The sequence below is a fragment of the Psammomys obesus genome, unplaced genomic scaffold (assembly GCF_907164565.1).
Source record: "Psammomys obesus unplaced genomic scaffold, mPsaObe1.curated_primary_1811, whole genome shotgun sequence".
Classification (NCBI taxonomy): domain Eukaryota; kingdom Metazoa; phylum Chordata; class Mammalia; order Rodentia; family Muridae; genus Psammomys; species Psammomys obesus.
The window spans coordinates 34,516,069-34,542,627 of NW_026596046.1; the positions used below are offsets into that span (position 1 = coordinate 34,516,069).

Consider the following 26,559-nt stretch of genomic DNA (forward strand, 5'->3'; position numbering starts at 1 on the left):
GTGTGTGTGTGTGTGTGTGTGTGTGTGTGTGTGTGTGTGTGTGTGTGCGCGCGCACCTGTGTGTGTGTGTATGTATGTGTGAGACTCAGGAATTAGTAAAGATGTTTTGAGTTGAGGAGCAGCTGTGGAAAGGTACTACCTGGTCAGGAAGATTGTTTATAGGAGATGCATGAGGAAAAAGAACTGAGGCTAGATACGTTGGCAGGGACTTGATCTACGAGGGCTTCGAGAGTTGAACTTAATCCTCCAGACAGAAGAGTCTTAGAAGGATTGTAAACAGGGAAGCTCAGTGAGGAAGGGTGGGTTCTAAGAGATAAAAATGGAGACTGGGAGACCTGTTTGCTTTTCCACGTTCAGTTCAGTTTACCATGGGAGAGGAGATGAAGCTGTGGACAGGTGGAGTGAAGGGGACTGAAAGTGATTTGGGACGAGGCGGGAACCACTGAGTTTGGCAGCCTGAGGGGATATAAGGGCTGAATCAAGGGGATACTCAGAAAAAGTTCGAAGTGGGGCGCTAATGAGGTAAGCTTGATTTGTCTCATTGAGTTTGAGAGGAGCTTCTAAAGGAACATCTAATGAGATCCCTGCCTTAGAAGGAAGTGTTATCTGCTAGGAGCTGCCTCGGCATAAACAGACCAAAGGGCATGTGTAAAGGTGATCAGCCCTATAATAATGAAAACAGCACGAGGATACTCTTTTATGTCCATCAAATACCGGCAAGTATAAAAAGGACTAATAGCTGCCCACACTGGTGTAGACGTGGATACTCTTGGAGACAATAAAATATAAGAAATCAGTGGGACACTGAGGGGGTAATTTGGTAGTATCTCTTAAAATTTAAATAAAACAGAGCTGGAGAGCCAGCTTAGCTGTTAAGAGCACTTGCTGCTCTTGCGAAAGACCCAGGTTCAATTTCCAGGCTCCCTGGGGGCAGCTCACAGCCACCTATTATTCCAGTTCCAAGTATCTGAGCCTCCATGGGGCTCTGCATACACTCAGTGCACATGAAGTCACGCGGGCACACATACAGATAATAAATAAAGAAATCTATCTTTAAAAAATTGAAGGAGTAACTGCCTTTATTAGTTCCATTTCTAGGGGTATATTCTATACAGAGAGACTTAGGGAACTCCCAGCAGACAGTCTCTTGTTAGACTTTGCTGAACATTGACTCAGCTTTTGTAGGCTGCCCAGCACACCAGGTCTAAGAGATTCTGCACCGGGTGCCAGTTCTGCAGCTCCAGGAGTCCTTCTGTGGAGTCCCCGTGGCCGGCCATCCAGCAGGGCTGCCCACTAGCCCAGTGTCACTCCAGGCGCAGGACAGAAACTCAGGAGTAAATGCAGGAATTGCCCTTGCTTAGAAAGCTCATCGACCCCAGGAACTGATGTCCCTTGTGACATTCCATAGGCCCGTAGCCTGCAGCCTTCCCATGAAGGACATTCTGATCATAGAGTCACCACTTACCAAGAAGCACCCCATCTGGAGGTATAATTTAGACTCTCTCCCGGCCCAGACATGATTTACCAGTGTGCAGTCATTTTTTTACCACAAGCTATAGTTGCCTACTAACACAGTGATCATAGCATGTACTTGAGGTTACCAGGGAGCCAGGGCTAGAAAGTGAATCTGAGATCCAGTTATCATGCAGGAGGCAGTGTTTGATCACCTCTTACCCACATCGCTCAAATGCTACCAACAGAAAAGGGTTAAACTAGGTCAGGTCTGTTCTAGAAGGTAGCTAAACCATTGGATGAATCTGTTTTTAACATGGAATGATCTTCAAGTCATACTGTTAAAGGGGAAAAGCCACAATATAGGTGCTTATAAAAAGAAAATGTATTTTGACACATACATTAGAAAATATGACGTATATACATGGAATTTTAAACAGTTGGGATTGAAGGAACACTTTTTTTTCAGTGATGTCTGACTATTTGGGGTAGGCATGTTGGCAGCTCTAATCAGAAGTGGTAGAGATTATCTGGGAGTGCAGCTCAGTGGTAGAGAGTTTGCCTGGCATGCACAAGGCCCTGAGGTTCATCTCTGGATTGGGAAGGAAGAAAAAGAGAACAGAGAGATAATTTTTAAATGGGCTTTGCATGTGAGCAGACTTACATTCAGTCCTTCATTTCCCCGCTTACCAACAATCTTACTTCTAACAAGTTGCTCAGCTTCCTGAGCCTCATTTCCTCAGCCATAGAATGAATGTCACAATTTCTATTAGTGAGTGCAGTTAGAGATTTAGAACTTTCTAAAACATTATTTTCAGTTGTGTTGTGTATGCATATGTGATGTGATGTGTGTGTGTGTGTGTGTGTGTGTGTGTGTGTGTGTATTTGAGGGTGTGATATACATGATACAGGTACCCAGAGAGGCCAGGAGAGGTCACTGGAACCCCTGGAGCTAGAGTAACAGGCAACTGGAAGCTACCCCATGTGCATTCTGGGAACTAAACTCTGGTCCTTTGCAAAAGCAGTTAATTCTCTTGACCCCCAAGCCATCACTCCAGCCCTATGGTTGGAGATTTGAGGATGGAGATATAAAGAATCTTCCATAGCACCTGGCCTTCCGCTGTGGAAGCTCAGTGAATGTTCAGTATCTTTCTCTTTAAGTCTTTACAAATTCAAGATTCTCTCTGTTTGTCCATGCAGATGCCTTTCACACATTTCCAGCCCTAAAGGAACTGGAGCTGGCATTCAATGGCATCAAGACAGTCTATGTGAAATATGGAGACTTCAAGACATTGGAAGTAAGTTGGAGGTAGGAAGTTTTTGATCCTACCTGTTCCCTGTAAGCAATGAGTATAGGGGGCTTTGCAGATTGTAACTTTGAACTAGGCATGGTAGCACACACCGTTAATCCCAACACTCAGGGAGGCAGAGGCAGGTGGATTGCTGTGAGTTGGAAGCCAGCCTGGTCTACTAATTGAGACACAGGACAGCCAAGGCTACATGGAGAAACCCTGTTTCAAAAACAAAACAAGATTGTGATTTTGGGGAAAGGTTCTCTGGGCTGTCTCTGCTAGGCTCTTGCTTTATGGTTGGCCTCTGGAGAAGGTGGTGGTAATGGTAATGGTAGTGATGATGGTGGTGGTGGTGGTGGTGGTGGTGGTGGTGGTGATGGCGGCGGTGGTGATGCCAGTGGAGGTGGTAGTGGTGATGGTGGAGGTGATAGTGGTGGTGGTGATGGTGATGGTGATGGTAGTAGTGGTGATGATGGTGGTGGTAATAGTGTTAGTGGTACTAGTGGTAGATAGGTACCTGTAGCCAAGGTGTATGATCCTGGAATATAAGTGCCAAGGACCATTTATGTTCAGGAGAAACTGCAGAAAAGTGAGTTTAAGTGGAGTATCCTAGGAAGAGGAATTTCTCAGGAAATGTATCTGCTCGGGTGTTTGGAGGGCTATGGAAGTTAAAGGCCTAATACAGTGAGCTAGAGACCTTGTGGCCGATACCAAAGACACACCCTGACCTCAGTAAACTAGGCTGGTTCCACTGGGCTGGGTTAGTACAGGCTTCCCTCGTCCATTGACCCAGAGATGAAGCTGGATGAAATAGGCCCCTGTAAACTCAGCGCACGTTCTAGGTGCACACACATCCCTGTTATTCTCAGAACCTTGGGATAGAAAATATAGGCCATTTGGTCTGCATATCCTCATACTTTATTACCTCCTTTGACTTTGATAAAGAATGGAGGGAATGAAGGTTTTTGTCCCTACCTAAGAATCACTGCACACATGGTTTGGAGAACAGCACCAGAAGTGGGGCTCAGCCACCTGGCCAGGCTCACTCTCTCCCTGAGTGGTACACCCTTCCCTGTGTCAGCCTTAGAGTAAAGCATTTCCCTTCACACTTCCGCAGCACATCTATTGCTGCTAGCTTTGGTAGCTTCAGTCTGCAAACATCGAAGGTCAGCCAGGCTTCATGTGTGCCTCACTTACCTTGTCTTCAAGAAAATGACCTTTTCAAAGAGTTGAGAGCCTTCCTATGCCAGAGTTTGGAAACACTTTGACAAATTGGAATGAGCATCTTCCCAAGATGGTGGGCGTGTCCACCTCACATGCTGAAAACATCCTGTGCTGAATGCAATGGTGACTTTCCCCCCTGGTTCAAGTCATATTGAGAATGGCGGCAGTTTGCTCTGACCCTGGACAGGAGCTGGTCCTTGGAGTTATTCCGTAGGCAAACTCTCATAGTCCAATAAAATCCAAAGGAAGTAACTGATGCAGCTTGGAGCTAAGTTAAAGCATCGTCTGTGTTATGTTTTGGTGTCAACAGTGGGAGGTAAATCCTGGATACTAGAGATCCAAGGAGCCATTTCTCTGCCTCCTGGACCCAGGTGCTTTTCATGGACTTCCATTGTGCTTTGACTTTTTCAGAGAACAGTCACTGAACTCCCCCCAGAGTTATATGTTATGCCATGAATCTTGTCTTCCTCCTTTCAGATTCCTGCTATCCCAAAGATGCCACAAGTACCAGTGGCCATCCAGAGGGATATGATCATATCGACTCTCTGAGTGATTACGATTAGCTTGGGATCTAAGGTCGATCGTGATTGACCTTGGACATGCCCCACTTTGTAATTTGATTGCATCTGATGATTATTTATCCTACAGACCCAGCCTTATCCAAAGGCATTTGTCTACAAAGAAAAAGAAACTCATTTTAGGATGCAGAATATAAATGAGAAACGGAAACCTCTGGATTAGTCATTTGTTCTCTTCTCTCTGTGATTTGCAAGGGCTCCCCAGGAAAAGAGATAAACATGTCAAATAGCCTGAGTTTGCATCTCACAGTGGTGAATGCTTGGATATGTGATGAAACTCAGTGTGACTCAGCAGATAAAGAGGGATCATCTGTCCTTGTTTGTCTGAGAACCTGCCCCAAGGGGAGCAGCCCAGAGTAGAATTCCTCCATAGTCGATTTTGGAAAACTTGCCTTTGCTGTGATTTGATCCTCTGTTTACGAATCTGAAAACTAGCCAGAAGGACCCTTCCCTAGCTGGAAGGCCTTTTGTCTAGTCTTTATCCAGACAGCACTTTGTCTTGCCCAAATAACTTTTCCTTGAGGATAAAGTTTTCCGCCTTTGTAAAATCTAGGCTAACTCTAAAATTTTATGATTCTACAACTGTATATTTCTTTAAGCTACCCCTCATGAAAGCAAATTTGGATCCAACATTAAATATCCAAAGCAGCTAGAATCGTGGTTCACAAATTTTTTTCCGTAAGAGACAAGAAATTATGTTAAACTTAAGGTCTGTATGCTCATAAGTAGTTGTGACTGTCATAAGTAATCATCCATACCTTTGTGTGAGGAGAGAGCTATAGACAGAATGGAGGCAAACAAGCATGTTGAAATTTGAACTTCTCATAATTGCCAAATGGAACACACAATTTTTTTTTTTGAGACAGACTTTCTCTGTTTAGCCCTGGCTGTCCCGAATTCACTCTGTAGACTAGGCTGGCTTTGACTCACAGAGATCTGCCTGCTCCTGTCTCCCAAGTGCTAGGATTGAAGACATGTACCACCTATCCTGGCCTCATATTTTTATTTTTAAGTTAAGGCTCATTCTTAGCTCATTAGCATAAAAGAGCATCAGGCTGGACTCGGCCTGCTGGCTCTTGAGCGTGAATGCCAGTGAATCTTCTCAGAGTGGCTGGGTGGGGAGTGAGTCGGTGGGGGGATGCTGGGTGGGGAGTGAGAGTCGGTGGGGGAAATGCTGGGTGGGGAGTGAGAGTCGGTGGGGGGATGCTGGGTGGGGAGTGAGAGTCGGTGGGGAAATGCTGGGTGGGGAGTGAGAGTCGGCGGGGGGAAGTGCTGGGTGAGCCTGCAGAGGTGGCTTAGGGCAGACCTCGGGGTTCCTAAGACACATTGCTAAGGGCTGACACTCTTTTACGGAATAGAGATCACAGAGTTTTAAACTGGAGCATGCTGTGGTCAGAGCTGTGTTTTAGAAAACGAGTTCTGACTACTGTATGAGGAATGGGTTAGAAGGAACATGAGACGCTGAGACAAATAAAATCCACAGGCCTTGGCAGTCCACACACAAGTATGAGAGACAAGGATTTTCCCATCTTTACCTGCGCTTTTTCCCAAGCCCTGCTCCTCCTCTTGCTCCAGCCAAGTGAGATGGCATTGTTCTGTGCACCTTAAACCCTGTCTCTCCTGCTGATACTTAGGACCTTTCACGTCCTGGCCAGTCTCATCAAACTCTCCCACACTACAAATTTCACTGGTAACCAAAGCCTTTGCAGTTCTCAGCACAAGCAACATGGCTGCTTCCTGCTTCCTGTCTCATGCCTCTCTCACATCAGTTCTCTATGCCTTTAACTGTTTGGTCTGATGATGGCTCAAACACTGCCTCTGTGCGAAGCCTATCCTGATATTCTGGCAGATTTGACTGTTACTGCCTTTTTGGCTTGTGGTATGTGTCTAGACATCTATCCCAGCAGTATAACTTTTTTAACTTTTACTTATTATCCTTTGACAGTTTCACGTATGCATAGAGAGAATTTTAATCCTTTCTACCCTGAGTAACCTGTTTCATCCCCCTTCTTCTCCTGCTGAAACCCTTCTTGCCAAGTCCCCCTCCTACTTAAATAATGTGGGGGGGGGGTGCCTACATGAGCATAGGTAGGAGGTTATTTACTAGAACTGAACAGCCTGTCACCACTGAAGGAAGTTGACACCCTCCTTTGCCACTCTTAGCAACCAGTAGCCCTTCCGAGAGAGGTGGGGCCCCGTGAGCCCTTTCTTCTTGTTCTTGTATCTTCTATGATAAATGGTTGATGGGCCCAGTCTTGTGCAGGTGACCACAACTGCAGTCAGGTCATGAGTGTACCATCCATGTCATATCCAGGAGAAAGTTCTCCAGTATTCCTCCCAACTTTTGTTTCTTAAAACCCTTCCATCTCCTCTTCTGTGGTATCCCCTGAGCCTTGAAGGGGCAGAGATGGGTGTCCCATTTAAGGCCAAGCACTCCACAGCCGCTTACTCTCTGCACTTGGATCACATTGCGAGTCTCTCTCTGTATTAGCCACCATCCACAAAAAAAGAGCCCAGCAGACCACTTCCTAATAGACAGATATAGATAGCTTGCAGCTCAAGAAAAGTGGGAGCTCTGACAGGGTAAGGACAAGATAAGCCTTCAGTTTGGGGTGGTGGTGATGATGATTAATGGTGAAAGAAGAAGAACAACAACAACAAGAAGAACAAGAACAGCAACAAGAACAACAAGGACAGGAAGGAAGGAAGGAAGGAAGGAAGGAAGGAAGGAAGGAAGGAAGGAAGGAAGGAAGGAAGGAAGGAGAGAAGGAGAAGGAGGAAGAGGAGGAAAAAGAGGACAGCTGATGGTGGAGTGACCACTTGAACTCATTGTCCTTTTAAGCTAGTTCATTTCCGTTCACTTTCATGTAGGTCTGCATTGTGCCAGGGCTTATGCTCAGTTATAAGGCTTCGGTGCAGTGGTGACATGGCCCCTGACCTCAAAGGCATATGATCCAGTCTTTCACTATGTGCCAGACATAGTACAAGGCACATCTCTAGTTATCTTAAGACTCGAAGCTTTCGACAACAGGAGTAGTTTAGATAAAACAGACAGTCAGGATTGGGAGACAGTCCATCTGGCTGAGGTTTGGGAAGTATTTTGTGAGGAAGCAGCTCTGAGATGGCCCTCTGGGACTGGGATTCCCAGAGAAGGGCATTCTTTTAGTGGAAACATAAAAAGAATGACAGGCAAGGAGCAGGGAAGAGCCTGAAACAGGGATGTGCAGTGGCAGCTAAGACTGAAAGAGGGATGAACCTGACTCCAACAGGCAGTGAATGTTAAACCGAGAGATTTTATCCTGTGGGAGATAGGTTCCTGGCAGTGGAGGAGGGGAGCACAGCCACCTCCCGCCTCCTGTCACATGTTGCTTCTGTTTATCCCATCTTTTGTTTTGTTTTCTTGCATGGTAGTTCTTGGACCTTTCCTTCAACAGCCTGACTGAGGAGGCCATCTGTGATCTGGGGATTCTGCCGCATCTCCGCGTGCTGCTCCTCACAGGAAATGGGCTCACCTCGCTACCACCCCACATGGCTGTCATAGAACAGTAAGTTTTACATCCTTGAGTTTATCCTGTGTGTCCCCTCAGGAGCCTTTGTCTGGGGCCTGACACTAAAGGAATACTTCAGAGCAGCTCTTCTTGGAAGTTCTGTTAAGACAGGTTTTGAGTACCCAAAGTGAAAATGCTGCCTATTTATCCTTCCAGGAAGTGCCTCCAATGTATCCTGTGTGCTATTGAGAGATTTGAGCTGGGCATGATGGGGCAGGCCTTTAATCCCAGCATTCAGTAGGCTGAAGCAGGTCAATCTCTCTGCATTCTAGCCAGCCTGGTCTACATAGCAAGTTCTAGCTAGCCAAGGCTGCATAGTAAGACCTTCTCAAAACATATGCTTATGTACACGCACACATCTACACACAATGAACAGGAATATACATGTGCATACATATGCATGCGCGTGCATGCACACAAGCACTTGTGTTCCTGTATACAAACACACACATACACACACGCTGCAAAGCTGCTCCCCTGCCTCTGATCTTTTGTAGGCATTGGGTGTTGCTCTGGCTAGCTGCTCCCCTTAGTAAGCCCTCTCTTCCAGCTCCTTAAGTCTGCTTGCTGCTCTCTAACTAAGCTTTGCACAGCTCCATTCTGCACCTTTGTGGAGGCCATTTCTACTGCCAGAGCATCCTGACTTTCTTTTCTGAATTATAACACACAAATAGTATTTACTGTGTGCCAGACAATATTCCCCACACTTTCATCCTCCTGACACTTCTATGAGATAGGTGAGCATCATCCCATTCTTCAGATGAGGAGGTTGAGGCACAGACAAGTTAAATAACTTCCCCAAATTTACAAAACTAGTTTCTTATAGAGCCAAGATTCAAATCAAGCTTTTTCTTTGTTTACTCTAGAGGCAGAACTCAGCATAGCTTTTCACATAGATTGCTCATACTCCAAGGCTCAGCTCCTATCCCACTTGCTCTCTTCTCTAACCATCAGGTGAACTGGATGTTTTCCCGGTTGATCTAATACTTGGCTAGTCTGTTGAGACATGGGCACCTAAACATGTACCCTTATAGGAGGTGGATAGATGGCAGGCACATTGGGCCTCTCCATGTGGGGCAGGAGCACTCTCAAAGCTACTCATCTCCGATTTGCAGGAACTAGTCAAGGACCTGGTGCTTTTCATATAACGTCAATGTTGGCCAATAGAGATGCTGATGGTGACAGCCCTCATGATGGTGCCCCTTGCCAGGAGGAAAGATATGGTGGCAAAGACAATGATGATGATAGCAGTTAGTTGCTCCAAAGGGTTGGGATAATAGTGATCACTGGATTTAGGGTTTCTTTAGATAGGATTATTTTGTTTCCAAGCTGTATTTTTGAAAGTCTAGTTCAAACTAACTTAGATAAAAAGGGCATTTAAGAAGCATTCATGGTGGCATGTGTCTATCATCCCAGTCTGTGAGAGGCTGAGGCTAGAGGATCATGGGAGTTCAAGGTCAACCTGGGTTAAATAATGAGACCTTATCTCCTATATAAAAAAAAAAGAAGAGGACTAGAGAGTTGGTTCAGCAGTTCAAAGCACTTTGTTGCTCTTACATAAAGGTCAGAGCTTTAGTTCTCAGCATCCACATGGCAGCTAACAATCATCTGTAACTCTAGTTCCACAGGATCCAGTGCCCTCTTCTGGCCTCCTTGAGTACTGCATACATGTGATAGACACACATGCAGACACTTTAAAAAAGATTTTTTAAAAAGGGAAGGGTCTATAAATCTGAAGTCCTAAAAACTAATCTGCTGGATTTGTGTAGGGGCACAGTGGGGACAGGATTTGTCAGGGTTCTAGCCCTATATGTAACCTTCTGTCACTGTGCCTGTTGTGTGCTCTTAGACCCCTGAACATAGCTTTGTTTGCCTTTGTGCTGATGAGACATGTCTCAGTCAGACTCTCAAAAAAGTATTGTGACTAGAGAGGATTTGCTTGCTCTGAGTAGAGAGAGATCATCATCGGTATTTTATTATGGAAAATTTCAGAAGTGTGTAAAAGTAAAGTTATGGTTTGAGCATGTATTATCCCCTCAGATGGCTCATATAGTAAAGGATAGATCCCCAGCTGGCGGCACTGTTCTGGGAAGTGCCAGAAACTGAGTCCTGTCTGCAGGAAGTCACTTACTGGGAAAGGTCCTTGGGATATCTTGTACTTCTCCAATTCTTGTCTCTGATTCCTGCCCTCCATGAGGTTGGTAATGTCTGTACAGGCCCCCATTAGTAGGCCCAGGATCAAGAGATTTGAGGACTGGCCAAAAGAAATGATTCTTCCCTGCAAGTTGCTTCTGATGGGTGTTTGTCACAGCAGTGGTCAGACTGATTAACGCGAGGAGAATAAATGGTAAAGTGAGTTCCCATGTTCCTACCTCCCAGTAGTTAGAATGTGACGGTTGAGACACAGCCATTACAGATATACCCTATCATACCCAAGTACAGATTATTCTTAGGAAAAATGTACCCAGCTATAAGTGACTCTACTCACAAATGAATCAGAAGATTCATATATCATCTATAAATATTCAATATGTGCCTCGAGAGATAAGGGCCCTTTTAAAGCTCATAGCCAACAAACCTTTATTCCACCTCCAGAATTAACAATGATAGGTAGAGAGAATTGGTTACGGGAATCTTAGAACACTGCTGGGTCAAATGGAGAAGGGGCATGGAAGAGCAGAAGGAAGGAGGGCCGGTGCTCAGCTATTGGAAGCTAACTCTGGTGGACTGGAGGCAGGAGTCTGCATCTGCCAGTGGGGCTTTTAGAGAGGTCATTGCGCTAATGCTCTAGCCCACTGCCTCAGCCTTTGTCAACACAGTTGCCATTGTCATTGTCCTTTGCTGCTGCTGCCAGAAGCCAGGCAGAAGATCTTCCCCCAATCTACTGTGCTCAGCAGGGTCTTACCAGTCCCTTTCATCGATAGCACCTTGCTGGAAGCCAGTTTAAAAAGGTGGTCTAGCAGGTATAGTTAAGTGGTTGTCTCCAACCCCCTACCGTACAGTGCTGAACATAGAGGGAAAGAGTGAAGGCTGACAGCGTGGAGGCAGATGACGCCCACTCCTTGGAGTCCTAACATCTCTCTTGTCCATGTCTTATTTCCATACAACAGTAACAACCACCACAGGTTTCATGTCACTTATATTGAAGGCACTCACCCTCCTCCACAAAGTGAGCTGAGGTGCAGTTTTATCAGCTACTGTAGCTATCTCTGAATGACTTTATCTCTAAAGAAATTTAGGAGCCAGGCATGATGGCAATTGCCTGTAATCCCATCACTTCAAAGACAAAGGCAGAGGAGGGTTGAGAGTAGCCTGAGTTATACCATGAACTCAGTGGGCTGAGTTACACACTTAAAGTGAGACTCTGCCTCAAAAAAACAGAGAGAGAGAGAGAGAGAGAGAGAAGGAAGGAAGGAAGGAAAGAAAGAAGGAAGGAAGGAAGAAAGAAAGGAAGGAAGGGGAAGAAAGAGAGGAAGAGGGGAAGGAAGGAAGGGGAAGAAAGAGGAAGAGGGGAGGGAAGGAAGGAAGGAAGGAAGGAAGGAAGGAAGGAAGGAAGGAAGGAAGGAAGGAAGAGCCACACATACAGATGTTTCATAACCTGAAATCTAAGTTACAAAGCCAGTGATCACCTAGCAACTTATATGTCTACACTCATATGTACATATAAAACAAGAAAGAAAATATTTATAATTTTACAGTCACCTTTCTTTACTTGGTCAGAAGGTCATAGTAGATGTTTATAAATTCCCATCATCCATTTTAAAGTTCTGTTACTGTCAGCCAGCACCCTCAGCTAGTTGGAGTCCAACCTTCGCTCCTGAAGAGTCTGAGCACTACATGTGTAGCTTTTAAGGGTTACTATGATTTTTTTTTTCAGTAACTTTTGCTAAATGTCGTAGACTCTCTAAGAGGAGATCAATATTACATAAATCCAAAGGTACTCTTTTGGGTCTTGGAGGAATAACACTATATTTACATTTGATAATTGCTCATATCATCAAAAGCAGGCTCCATTTTTGCTTGCCTCATGGTCCAAAGAAACTAGAAACCCGAGTGACTAGTAACATTAGCTTCTAGTTCAGTGAGACTATTCTTGTGACCCCTAGGGAGTGCCTCTCTTGAGAAGACAAACCTCTAGATCAGAAGGGGCCAACAAGATGGCTCACTGTTTAAAGCACTTGCCACCCCAGCCTAATGACCCGAGTTCAATCCCTGGAAGCCAAGTAAAGGTGGAGGAAGAGAACCAACTTCACAAAGTTGTCCTCTTACTCCACACACATGCTGTGACTTGTGTACCCCACACACCCTGAAGCTAGAAAAATGAGAAACAGTATTCCACCTCCAGATATTACTGTGAGAGCATTCTTCCACCTCCCTCCACTAATCTCTAGGTATTTAATGAGAATGCTAACCAGAAAGCCAGCATCGTATTGATTGCCAATTTTTGTGATGTTTCCACTGTAAGTCAGTGTCCCGATTTCCCCAACTCTGCATACCTGGTCTGGTAATTGAATCATAAAGGCTATTTCACCAGAGGATGGGGGTATATGGCAAAACAGGAAGCACCTCGAATCTATCTCCTTACTCAGCAGCAAGTGCATTGACAGAATCTGTCTCAGGAGACTCCACTGGGGACTCTGGAACTTGCTGGAGACATATCTTCCAGAGGAAGAAGGTTTAGTCACAAAACTGCTGATAATTTCACTTTATCAGCTCTTTTCCCAGTAGCTGGCCCCATCCTGACATCCCAGTCTCATGTTAATAGTCACAGATATGCTTTTGGAGTATAACTGGGAAAAGCTCTCCAAGTATTGGGGATCTGTTTTGTGACCCTGAAGCACGGAGAGGTAGTCAGTCATCCACTGTGGCCCAGCTTCCTCCCTGCGCCACACAGGTTCAAGCCCATCTTCAGTTAGAGAAACCTGAAAACTGATAGTGTTTCTTCATCCCTCCAATAGTCTTTACCCCTTTGAGAGAGCCGGAGAAAGTTTAGGACATTCAAAAGCAATTGTAATGTGGAAAAAATTAGTAACTCCCCATAAATATCCAAAGACACAGGGTCAGAAAAGACCTGAGAAGACCTTACATTTATACTTCAGAATGATCCTTGCCATGAAGACAACCTACAAAATTATAAAAATAAGCCAAACCCATCAAACCTCAGTGAGAACAGAGTCTAACCTCCAAAGCTATCACTAGCAGGTTCCAACATTCATTTTACCACTAAAAAACCCAAGCTATAGAACATGTGGGCTGTTACAAATAAAAACTAAACACATAGAAATCTCTCTCAGAAAAATATGAAGGAAGATCTTCTAAAGAATAAAAAATTCAATGGTGGTAAAGATGCCAAAAGAACTATCAGAAGACAAAGGAGAAGGCCAAGAAAAAGAAAATATAAATAGTGAAGAGAGAACCTGAAAAGAAAACAAAAATTCTATACAGTTAAAAGTTACTGATGTTAAAAGGTCACTGGAGAAATCCCAAAGCAGATTAGAGCAGGCAGGGGGAAAAAATAATTGGTGGCCTTAAAGGTAGGACAATTAGAGTTTCCAAGTCTGAGAAATAAAAGGACTGACTTCTATAAAGCCAGAGGGACCTGAAGACAAGCAAATCGATGTATGTACCATGGAAGCCCAGGGAGAGAAGAGGGGCAAGCTGGGGGAGAGGGAAGGGGAGAAAAGAAGAAAGAGGGAAGAAGAAGGGGAAAGGGGAGGGGAAGGAAGAAAAGAGGCAGGGAAGGAGGGAGAGAGATTATTTGAAGAAAAAGTGACCCCAGATCTCCCAAGTTTCTGTGACTATAAACATCCATGAAGCTCAGTGGACTTCATGCACACATGCAGACACAATACAATCAGTGTCAGAGATGGTGAGCAATGTGAAACCACTACAAGGGGAACGACTCCTTGTGTGTAAGGGGGTCTCAGTAAGATTATCAACAAATTCACATCAACTTAGCAGCCAGAAGGCAGAAGTCTGACATATTCAGAGTGCTAAAAACAAAAACCCTGCCAACCAAGAGTCCTGTGTCCAGCAAACCTGTCCTTCAGGGGGTGGAGAGATGGCTGAGTGCACACTGCTCTTCCAGAGGACCCAACTTGGGTTCCTAGCACCCATATCCAGAAGCTTACAACAGCCTATGACTCCAGCTCCAGGAAATTCAATACTTTCTGGCCCCCCAGGGTACCTGCATTCATATGTACACTTACATTTGTATGTACACACACAATTAAAAATAAAATCAAATTGTCTTTCTGTGGTAAGGCAGAAATTAAGACATTTCAAGATAAGCAAAAGCTTAGCTTAGTCCACTTAATGAACTTGTCACCTCTAGACTTACTGTATAGAAAGTGTTAGGACTGAGTCAGGGATGATAGACCCTAGACAGTGACCCAAAGCGATAAGCAGAAACAAAGATTGTATTTAGGTCAGTACCCAGTCAACACAGTATTATTGTAATAATATTGCAGTTCCGGCTGTAGAACACTGTGGGCAGAGAAGAGACTCTGTGTCTCAAACTGCGTAGAATCACTTTACCAGAAACAAACTTCTTTTTGAAGGATGGATGTATAGCAGCTTCTGTCGCAAAGAGTGTCCTTTGGGGCACAGCAGTGACCTGTGCTGTTGGCAGATGATGCACAGCTGTGCTTTGACGAGGGGAAGTGCATAGTCCTCCTCCCTGCTGCGAGGCCAGTTGGCTGCCTGACATTCATGGAATTAGGTCACCTTGTCCATCCGAGATCTCTGCAGTGTGTACATCTACTGAGGACAGGAATAGCCTCCACACCCTCCACCTATTCTGAAAGTTCATTCAGAGATCACCCCGAACCACCCTGCTAGCAATTTTCCATTTTTTTTTTAAACAAGCTTTTATTATTCACCCAATGGCCTTGAAAGATCTGACTCTCCAAGCAAGCAGACAGATAGTCAGGTGCATCCCTCTAAGCTCACTGCTGTGTAGAGCCACATCATGACAGCTCGTTTTTTACTGATGTTGGTATATCACACAAAATAGTTTTGTGAGTGCAGCAGAGGCATCTTCCCAGGTTAGCTGGTCCCGAGGCTTTCATTGTGGGCATGGAGAGACAGTGGTGCTGCTGGAAAAGGCACCATGGGAATCTAAGCCATGTGTTCCAAACTTTCTGGAAACTGACCTTAAATAACGCTTTCTCCAGACACAGAAAGACAAGCACTGCAAGATCTCACTCATACATGGAATCTAGAGCAGCTGATCCTTGCTGGGAATTTAGCTCAGCTGGTGAAGTACATGCCTGGTATGTAGAGAGCCGTGGGTTCAGCCCCCGCACTGCATGAACCAGGTGTGGCGGCACACACCTGCAGTCCTAGCATAGGACACACAAGATCCTGTCTCGGAAAGGGGGCAGGGAATGCTCAGTGGGTAAGTCAGGACACGTTTGTGCACCCACCTATAGCTCCAACTTTAGGGCAGGGATAGAGTCAAATGGATTCCAGGGACTCACTGGCCAGCCAGCCTGCCCAAAATAGTGACCTCCAGGTTCAGTGAGAGAGCCTGTCTCAAAAAAAAAAAAAAAAAAAAAAAAAGTGAAGAGTGATAAAGAAAGACCCTGACATTGACCTCTGGCATGCACATACACACACAAACACACACATGCGCGTGCGCACAGGGATGCACATAGTTGCACAGATATGTGTATATATACACAGAGAATCTTTAAAGGTTTGTCTCGTAGAAGCTGAGAGTAGAATAAAATAGAGGCTGGGGAAGTTGGGAGAAGGAGGACCAGGAGAGGCAACGCAAGCATTAAGCTATGGGTATATAGGATAACTGAGTTTCCATAATCTACCACCCACTAGGATAAATTATATAACAGATAACAAGTATGTACTCTGTTTTAAGAGAAGAAAAATATTTAGAAAAATATTTGGAATATTTTATCATAACATGGTAGATGGTAGAGAAAATGGATGTGCTTGTGCTGGTTTAAACATGATACAAGGTAGGTATTGTTAAAGCATCACACAGCACTCCATACTACATACATTTTAAATGTGTGGTGGTGCACACCTTAAGAGGCAGAGGCAGGCACATCTCTGTAAGTTCAAGGCCAGCCTGGTCTACAGAGTGGATTCCAGGACAGCCAGGGTTACACAGTGAAACTTGAAAAACCAAAAAGGAAAAAGAAAAATTCACTATTTTAAAAAGCAAATCTCTGTTATTCGATGAGGCAATTCTTCGGGACATCTCATCCATGATAAGTGACTCATGTCACATGGCCATTTTGTGTTCTGTGTTTAGGAGCTCAGTCTCTGCCAACACACAGTAGTGAGCCCAAACTGATTTTCAAAAGGAAAACAGTGATCAGAACAAGGGCATTACTTTGCTCTTAATGATTTCCACAATTTCTACCTACAGAGGGTTCTATTTATAACACGGCCTTGTCATGCATCATCAAACCTTGAACATATTTGAGGGAGAACAAAAGAACAGCCATCATTTGAGGAAACGCAGGAACACAGGCTTCCCTTGAAAAGCAGGATGCATGGCAGCCCCGCCTGCAGGACACATCTGTTGCTATGGACCTTTAGCACCCGGTGGGCATGCTGAGTGAGCCCAGCAGAAGAGAAGCTCCTCCTGCACCCTCCACCTGCTGCAGAACCTTGTCTTGAAAACTGTTGTGTCAGGAAATAATTATGAGTCAATGGTTTGAATGGCACAAACGCTTTACTTGTCATTTCTGAAACCCAAAAAAGATCAATGAAGTTTTTCTTAGCAACAGGTGGTACAAAGTACAGGAGATACAGCTCAACATGCTCCAGATATCCAGATGCCAAGAAAATTAAGCAAGGTAGCAGTCCCCAGAATGCTTCTGTGGTTTACCTCTAGCCTATGGCACATTCATATCTTACTAAACCATGGCAGTGGGTAAGGGGTGATGTCTCTTATCACCAAGTCCAGTTAGCATGATGTTTTCTGTAGGACAAAATGAAAAACCTTGTGGATTGATTATGATTGGGTTTGAAGCTACTATGGCTCTGAAGGAAGAGGACACAGGAATACACTGTTGTCCCTGTCAGATCAAGACACATCTGGAAGTCCTTGTTAACTGATAAAGTCCTCAGACTTCAAGTACCACAAGTTCTGTTGATTTACCGCAGGAAGATTTCACATCCTCAACAGCAGCTGGAACTGGGGTCGTCAGGGTGTTAAGACTGACTAATCACAGGTCTTGAAAAATGACCTGTGGACAAGGAGCACTTTGCAGGAATGTCATAGGCTTCAATGGCCTCCATGTTCCTACCCTTCCACACCGCAGTGCTCTCTGCGGTAACCTCGGGATCACAGTGGTTATTTTCAGTTAGGGAAGAAAATTTCCTAGATCTGCAGTGTGGCATTTTCCACAGTAACAGCCCACCAGCTGGTTACTGAGTAAACCGTGTGGGCGTTCTGTCAGGCACTTGGTGTGTCTAATTCCAACTGTGGGGAAACCCAAGTGGGCTCTCTAGTCTTCCTCTTACCTCCGTGGTCCCCACACTGAATGGCGGCCCCCTGTGCCTTTCACACCCTCAGCGACTGCAGGTATTGTCCGATGCTTTGTGTTAAGTCTAGCTTAACACTGTGTGGTGCTTTTCCTTGCAGTGTGGGGAATGTTCTGTGTGGTGTGGGTCAGCATGGTAGCTACAGTCATAGTGAGTGATCAGAATTAGCTAATATGAGGCAAGACCTTGCTTTTCTATTTCATTTAAGCCCAATTGTGTCTAATTTAAATGCAAATACAGAATTCAGTGAGATGTCCCAACTCTCCCTTTGAACAACTTAAGTCACTTATTTTCTTGTCGGTTTGAGAGTCTCTGGTTATCTTACATGAATAATTCTAAACCTTCCTAATTCGATTATAGTAACTGAAATTACCTGAAATTATTTCTAGTACACACTGCCTCTTAGGATTTAGTTATTTAACACCCTAGGCATTTTTATTGGTCTTCTATTTTGTGGCACACTGTAGACCTAAGGTTTGAGATCCTCTACTGGCACTATCAACAGAGGGTCTTAACTTCCCAGCCTGCCTTTCACTCCTGTAGTGGGCAGACAGCCCTTGCAAAAACAGCCTCAGGGTCACCTCCTAAAACTCAGCCCCATAATTCCTCAAAGCTTATTAGTTTGGGGGGCACCTAAAGGAGATTGTTTTAAAATGTATGTTTTGCTTGGTTCTCTCTACTATGCAAGAGGAAGTTGACTCATGTCACTTTTCTGCAAAACCATAAACCTTTCCATTTATTTGGCCAATGCCCAGGGACACTCACAGTGGTTGTTTTGATTGTTTTGATGACACAGATTTGAGGTACAGTGTTGATAACTCTCTATCCCTGTTCACTCCAAGATGGCTTTCCTGGTTGTAGGATGAGAGGGGCTTTGTCTGGCTCACGCCCTCCTGAGGGTGGGCATCCCTTTAGCATCTTTGGTTCTCACTGGCTGCCCTACTATCAGCACACTCTTGGCTTTGATTCTCCGGACTGTTAAGCCATAATTCAGTTCCAACAGAATCAGCCAGTGCCTTTGAGGCTGCCCATCTTCCCAGATTCAGTTCCCTCTTTGGGATTTAGATTCTGTATACTGTTTCTTTGTGGCCTCCACATCTCTTGCTGGTTTAAAAATTATGCATCTTTTTTCTTTTTGCTCATTATTCACCACTCTAGGAATTTTCAGTGGGAAGTCTTGTTGCATAAAGTAAAGCAAGTTTCTCCCCTGCTTTCTCCTGTGTTAGTTAGCTCTGTGTCATGATGACAAACTACTGGAAAGAAATGATGTATGAAACAACACACTTTCAGAGGCTTAATCCATGGTCACTGTCTCTCCCTTGTTTCCAGCTGTGGCCAGGCAGACCATCTTGATGGAGGGTGTCTTAGAACACATGCAGTGGTTGAAGCAGAGAGAGAACATGGGGAAGGGAACGGGGATAAGTTATACACTGTTTTCAGTAGTGAACTACTGTTTGCATAAGGTTTTACATCCTGGAGTTTCCATGAATGTTCCATAATGCCATCAGCTAGCACCAAGCATTTAGCACATGATCTCTGGGGGATATTTCAGGACCAAATAGAAACTCATTGCCTTGTATATAACAAGTGCAGAGTAAATGTGACCCTTTCTGCAACAGGAGGTCAGCCGAAATCACTGTGCTTTGAGAGCTGTGGGGCTCCCTTGGCATAAAGTAAAAAAAAGAGATTACCTTTTACTGTATGACAGGAGGATCTGGGCCCAGAGCGGTCTGCCAGAAGTCACGGGCAAACACAGCAGGTGTGCTCCCTGAGCTAGAGCTCTGGGCTCCCTGTGCTCAGCCCCCACTTCTGCTACAGAAGCATGCATTCCTATGGCCAAGTCCAACCACTCAATGTGTGTGTACTCAGCTTCTAAAAAGACATTTACCTACCCCATTTCAAAAGCTAGTCATCCATTTTCATAGGCAAGGGACAATGAAAATGCCATCTCTAGCATGAGGAGCTGGAACCTTCAGCTTCCCCACGCCTGGTAAACTGCCACTTAGGAGACTTCATCTGGCAAGAGAGTGGGGAGAGCTCTGCAGGAGAGCTGCAGATGTAGTTGGCTTCTCCCACTAGGTCCCATAACCCCCACCCAATTCATTTGTAATTGTGGGGTTCTATAGACTTATTTATTACGGGCGCGGACATGTGTGGAGGTCAGAAAACAACCTGTGGAGCTTGGCTCTCTCCTTCTACTTGGTGGGTCCCAGAAACCAAACACAGGTTGTCAGCTGTGGTGGCAGGAGCCTGGACCTGCTGGGCCATCTCACCAGCGCTGGTCCCTCTTTTAAGACATCTGTTTCATAGACAAAAGCAAAACAAAACAAAAGCCTTTCCTATGTTTTCACTAGGGCAGACTTTAGGAAGTCAAGGCACAATCACTGCCACAGAAGCAAAGGGAAGTGCTCCCCGTGGTGGTGCTCAGGAGGACTGTTGGAAGGTTTGACTCCTGGTGTGTCATGTCTTTCTTCCTATTCAGGGCTCACTGACCCACCTTCACGAGATTTAAACATAGTTTAAAGCTTTAGGCCTTTTGCTGGGGCAGACTCTCAGCTTGCTTCTGACTTAACCCAACTTCCTGGCCTGTGTCCTCACCTCATGGCTAGCTCTTTACCTCCCTGCTCCTCCCCAGTGTCCCCTCTGATTTCTTTCATATCTCCCTCCATTCTCCTGCCTCTGCTTGCATCCATCCAGTGTCTCCCCTGCCCGGAAGTTCTTCCCCCCCTACTTTCTGCCCCAGATGTTGACCATCAGCTCTTTATTACAACCAATCAGCAGTAAGCCAACACCCAATCCATCTCTTTGGTTGTCTTAAGGCATTGAGGGCTGTTCAACCTTTATCTTTTGGGCAGGTGTGGAAGGACAAGCATTTACAAATAGAAAATCCTGTGATGGGCCATAGAAATTACAGTACCAAACTCCTACCAGCCCTTAGCTTTCTATTGACACAGTGAAAATACAATTGAAAATACAAAGATATATCTTCTCAGTGATAAGGAAGGTTTCCCTAACATCTGCCCCTTTTAGGCCAAGAAATGGCTATATTTATTTATATCTCTAACATCAATAAACTATATACAATAAGAACATTATGGGAACTATCAGGTAAGAGCTACATTCACAGTATTCAGTCCATTTGTATTTGGCAATGTTGGAGAAAGTACTCCATTATTTATCCTATCTTGTTGAGCCCAAAATTCTGTACCTAAAGCATTCTGTCACTATTCGTGCTTTTCTTCTAACCTTTATAACTTGAATTTACCAACCTTAAAATATCTTCTTGGACCCTAAAACACTTTCTTAGATTCATCACAACATAAGTTTTTGCCTTTCAACCTTTATAAACTTTATATATTTTGTGAGCTTTCTTCTTTGAATGTGACAACAAGGAAAACTTAAGACTGTAACTATCTAGTCTTCAACCCCATCAGAGATCTGAGAAGGATAAATTTTCCTGAATAAACAGGAAGTGCAGAGCAAGCAGCTTCTGAAAATATAAAAATGACAGAGACTTGCTGGCTACCTGGACAGTCACTGAAGGTTTCTCTGTGGTCAGTAGGGCGTCCAACTTCAGCCACCAGGCCCAGAATATCTGACAGGCTTTTCTGTGAAGCAGGAATTTTGAAGGCCTGTCATACCTTCTAGGCAAAGTGGAGCAATGAGCTTCTCAGTGTCCTGTTTGTCCAGCATTTGGCAGTGTACTGTCAGCTGTTGAGGTAAAGGGCAGTTTATAGCACAATGGCCAGCTTTGGCACATTTGAAGCAAGCTCCAAGTGGAGATTCTTCAGTGCCCATCATCATCTTCAGAGCATAATGGGGGTGTTGCCAGAAGCTGAAACTATTATCTATCCCTTGTCCTTTCATCCTTTATCTTCCCTCTTCCCCCTTTTATTCCCTAACACTAGATAGGAGAAGGGGGTATCCTTGAATCTAACCTCCTTTCCTTTGTTTTCTCCCTGACCATGGGCAATAACAACTTGCAATCAACCCCACAAAATGACAACCAACATCCATAATGCACTGAATGACCAATACTCACCACCCCACCTCTCGGGAATATAGGCTCTGTTTTCTTAGATTGCTTCCCACTGTCTGGGGCAAAGGCATCTTTTGGAGACCTTAAGAAAAAATGGAAAAATGGCCAAGTCCTGGGAGAGCTGGCTGTTTTACTCACCGCCCAGGATCTGTGGGATAGGAAGGTTCAGTCTGTGAGGCTGGACTACCTGAAGCTGGCTGCTTTGAAGCTGCCCTGGATGCAAGTTTTGAGGAAACAGCAGCTGAGGCTGTTGGTGCTATTTTTTTATGTCTATTTTATTTTGGTTTCTTATGCCTTTACCTCCCTTCCACCAAGCTCCCCCAACCAAAAAAAAAAAAAAAAAAAAAAATCAACTACGTAGGCGAGAACGAAGGTTAGAAGGGACAGGGATCATAGACCTCTTTAGACTTAGTTCCTCAGGGCACTTCCAGTCTTCATAGTCAGAATATCCAGCAATCCAGCAAAACAGCAAACACAGCAGTAGAACGAAACAGCAGCAGCCTTCTTTCTCCTCCAACTAACTTATCTTGAAGTATTCCTTGAAGCATTTTCTTCCTCTCTCTGGGCTCTGGTATTTATACCATCTCTGAGTCCTCAGAATTCCACTAAGTGCAGCTGGCAAAGACCATTCCCCTGCATGAGGCAATTATAGTTAACAACTGTGGCAAAACTAAGGCATCCCATATTCCACACCTGGGATTAAAACAAAACATATTTATATAACATAACTGAGTTTTTAAAGAAACCAAAACTTCTACTACATGAGGCAGTATGTGAAGCTGGATCATCTGGGACTAGTTGCTTTGTCTTAGTTGGTATCTGGGCCCTTTGCTCTGAAATACCTAACTTTTAAAGGTAACATTAGAGGGGCATTTCTGCATTAGCACGTGTATGGTATGGGTGGTATGCACAAATCAGCCAATAAAGATTCTCTGCCCTATGCTTGAGCAGGTAAAAGGCATCTGTCAATTTTTATAAGTCTGTTTGGGAGCATAACCAAACTGTAATATAAATATTCATTGACGCCATGTACAAGGATGGCATGAAGCAAGTCATGAGGACTCTGTAACCAACAAGATTTATTGGCTACACAGAGACATTTATGTCTCAGCCAGTCTCTGAGCTGCTCCCACTTGTGGAGATGAGCATTTGTGTCACCCGGTTTGTTGTTTTTCTGGGACTCTTCTTCCATGTTAGCATCCAAGATTTTCAGGAGGTCTTCCATGGGTGGTCAAATCTAATCTTTAGTAACCTTGAAGGAATCCACACTTTTCATTACCTGTAGAACTAAAAACATTTCCTAATTTCCATTCTGAGGTTAACACATCCTTAAAGTATATAGACTGATTTAATTTACCAGTTCTTTCTAAAATCCAGTGTTTTCCAGCAGCTGTAATGCCTGTCTTATTGACATTTAAAAATGTTAAAGTTAATAAGGCATTATGTAATCTATCTCTGGGAGATCTCATATCTGTTTTATAAGCATTCCCTTTAAAGTGCAGTTAGATCTTTCCATAATTGCTTGACCTGTAGGACTGAAAGGTATGCCTATAACATATTTCATGTTATAATATTTTTTAAAATTGTTGCATTTTACTGGATACATATGCCAGAGCATTTCTAGTTTTAATGTGTAAAGGTATCTCTAAGATAGCTATCACTTTTAATAAGTATGTAATTATGGAATCAGACTTTTCAGAACTCACGGCAGAAGACAATTGACATTTTGACTATAATGATATACTTTAATTTTCCAAACTCTGCACAATGAAATATATTCATCTGCCAAATTTTATTTCCATGGGTATCCTTGGGGTTCCCTCCAGCAGGTAATGGAGCTTGATTATATAAAGAACAAGTTGAGCATTTACAAAATAATTTCCTTTGCTTATGGTTATGGGAATTCTTTTTTTTTAAGTTTCTACTACTTACATGATGTCTTTATGAAAATTTGATGCTTCTAACACACTTTCTAATAATAATTCATCTATCTCCTCATTTCCTGGTAGCAGTGGACCTGGCAAACCTGTATAAGACCAAATATGAGTTCTATATTTGAATTACCTTTTGTATTTGTATAAATAAAAAGTTAATTCTGAGTCATCTGGAATAAGGTCAGCAGTTTCTATATGCAAAACAGCTCTGCTTATTGAGAGTCAGTAACTACGTTAAGAGATTCTGGAAAATCTAATAGAACCATGAGAATAGCATGTAGTTTCGACTTTTAAACAGAAGCATATAGGCTTCGAATTACTTATGTTTCCTGATATAATCTGCTATTCCTGATTTACTGGAATCTGTAGAAAAGATGGGTGCTTTAGAAATTAATGTTTCTCTCACTATACAAGAAAGAATACAATTAGTTCTTTTCATAAACTGAAGTTGCTTGCTTTTGAGGTATCTGTTTTTAATTTCTCCTAAAAAAAAAATACTAAGTTATTTGCCAAATCCCATTGATTACCCATAATGAGGTAATTTCAGCATTAGTATAAGGTACCATAATCTCAGCTGGGTCTGTCCCTAATAATTGACAAAGTCTTATTTTTCTTTTCACAATCAATTCAGAAAACTTTTCTGAGGTTTTTAATTTCTTTACTCTGTGTGCTAAAAATATCCATTCTAAGATATTGTCTTCTTTCTGCATAAGAATTCCTGTGGGAGAATTAGTAGACAGCAAAATAACTGAAATAAAATCCATCTTTGGATCCAAGCAATCCACATGTGCGTCCTGTAATTTTCTTTTTCTACCAGAGCCAATTCTCTCTCAGGCTCAGCTGATACTTATTTTTTACTGTTTAAGTACAAATCACCTTGTAAGGTTTGAAATAAATTACTTAACTCTTGACTAGTTAATCCCATTGTGGGCTGTAGCCAATTAATATCTCCCAGTAATTTTTGAAAATCTGTAAGGGTTTGTAATCAATCTCTTCTGATCTGTACCTTCTGTGGCTGGATTTTCTGTGCACCTATCTTATAGCCTAAATAATTAACAGTTTCCTCTTTGTATTTTTATCTCAGGAGCAATTTGTAATTCCCAACAAGGAAAAATTCTCTTTACACCAAACAGTTTTTTCCTAAGTATCTATTGGAGTCAGCCAGTAAGATATCATTCATATAATGATAAGTTAAAGGTTCAGGAAACTGTTTACAAATTATTTCTAATGGTTGTTCTACAAATATATGGCACCTTTGAGTTGGCTTTTGATGCTTAAATGTGGGCATAGTGAAAACAAACTTTTTGCCAGTCTTGTTCTTCAATGGGTACTAACAAAAATCAGTCTTTTAAATCAATCACCGTAACAGGCCATGCCTGAAGTAACAAAGAAGTTAAAGGGTAAGGCTGTAAGGAACACATAGGCTGAATTACTTGATTGCTTTCGGATATGTTAATGGCTTCCAATTTCCAGATTTATTTTTAACGACAAATTAGGAGAATTTAAGGGCTGGTGGACTCTTCTGTATGTTGAGCCTTCAGCTACCCTTGGATCAACTGTTCTAGGGCCTGTACCTTTTTCTCACTTAAGTGCCATTGCTCTACCCAAATAGGCTTGTTAGTTAGCCATCTTGATGGTAGGACAGTTGGTACTCTCATCAGCAGTGAGTGGTCATCCTTATAAATTTGGGGAGCCAACTTCTGCTGTGTCCTGCCTATTGACAGCCTGGACGTCTGTAACTGTCTTTATCAGGAGCACATCTTATTTTATGGCTTGTCCCTGAAGTTGGAGGAATGCTCATCTGTTTTCCATTGTTGCAGTAGATCTCTTCCTCATGAATTTATGGCTATATCTGCCACATATGGCCTTGATCTTCCTATCTGACCTTCTGTTCCTAAACATTTAATCCATTTTAGACTTTGTTTCACCTGAGACAATGTTCCAAACTCTAGAGATGTGCAGACTTGAAATAATGTCCCAATTCCTAGGAGCTGTGTAGATATCTTTTGAAGTGGCCAAGTTGGATTTCAAGAATCTTATGAAATTATTGTTACATCTGCTCTGGTATCCACTAGGCCTTCAATCTCAATTCCATCTAATTGTAATTTAAACTTCGGCCTCTGATAATCCATAGCAGTTTCCCAAAATATTTGTCTTCTGGTATTTTCAGAATCTCTTGTTCTATCCAGGTGATAGAACAAGGCTTAGAGCAGTTCTGTCATGTCAAGCATTAATTTTTCTAGTTGCTCTCTAGAAGAGTCTGTCCTTGGCTGACATGGAATGCATGGCTCATGTTGTCTTTGGGCAGGGCCTGAGCAAAGCCTCTTAGGCTGTTTCCCAATTGTAAGGAATTGCCTCATACATATCTGGATGATCTACATTCATAAGCCCTGTCTGCCCTTTCCACATTGCTTACATATCCAGGAAGCTTTCTCTCTGGATTATCACTAAAGAAAAATTTATCCTTAGGAAATGTTTGTATGCAGTCCTTTAGGCAGTGGCCTGGTCTTCTATAGCCAAAGCATTAGACATTCTGAGCTCTCAGATGTTTTGCAATTGCCTGCCCTATTACAGCAGTATTCAAAACTCATTGAGCAAATGTTGTCTTTCGAAGAAAGTTCCCTGTTACTAAAGACCCCCATTCCCTCTGCTGCCAATGTCCTTTTTGAATCTGTCCTGCCCCTTGTTCATTAAGAAGATGGTAATCGTTCATAGAAGTCTGTCAGTTTTACAATAAGCCCAAAAAAGAAGGATTCATTATAAGAACACCCAGAAATCTCATAACTGTATTTTGTCTTTCTTAAAGATAGACAAGGTCTGTGTTGAGATTGTAGGTTCAAGAACTGGAGAGCATCCCAGAATTCTCTCTCTCTCAGCTTTGTAGCCACTATTCTCTGTAACTCTACACGTGTCTTCACAGCTAGGCTGTGTGTGTGTGTGTGTGTGTGTGTGTGTGTGTGTGTGTGTGTGTGT

General features: G+C 43.4%; 1 protein-coding gene across 4 annotated transcripts in view; it reads left to right on the forward strand.

The window, feature by feature from the left end:
- Positions 1 to 26,559, forward strand: part of Xrra1 (X-ray radiation resistance associated 1) — a 64,241-nt gene that overhangs the window by 11,032 nt on the left and 26,650 nt on the right. For all 4 annotated transcript variants that reach the window (XM_055623089.1, XM_055623091.1, XM_055623092.1 and 1 more), the window contains exons 5-6: positions 2,653 to 2,750; positions 7,958 to 8,091. In XM_055623089.1, coding sequence (XP_055479064.1) covers positions 2,653 to 2,750; positions 7,958 to 8,091 — 232 coding nt within the window. The remainder of the gene's footprint in view (positions 1 to 2,652; positions 2,751 to 7,957; positions 8,092 to 26,559) is intronic.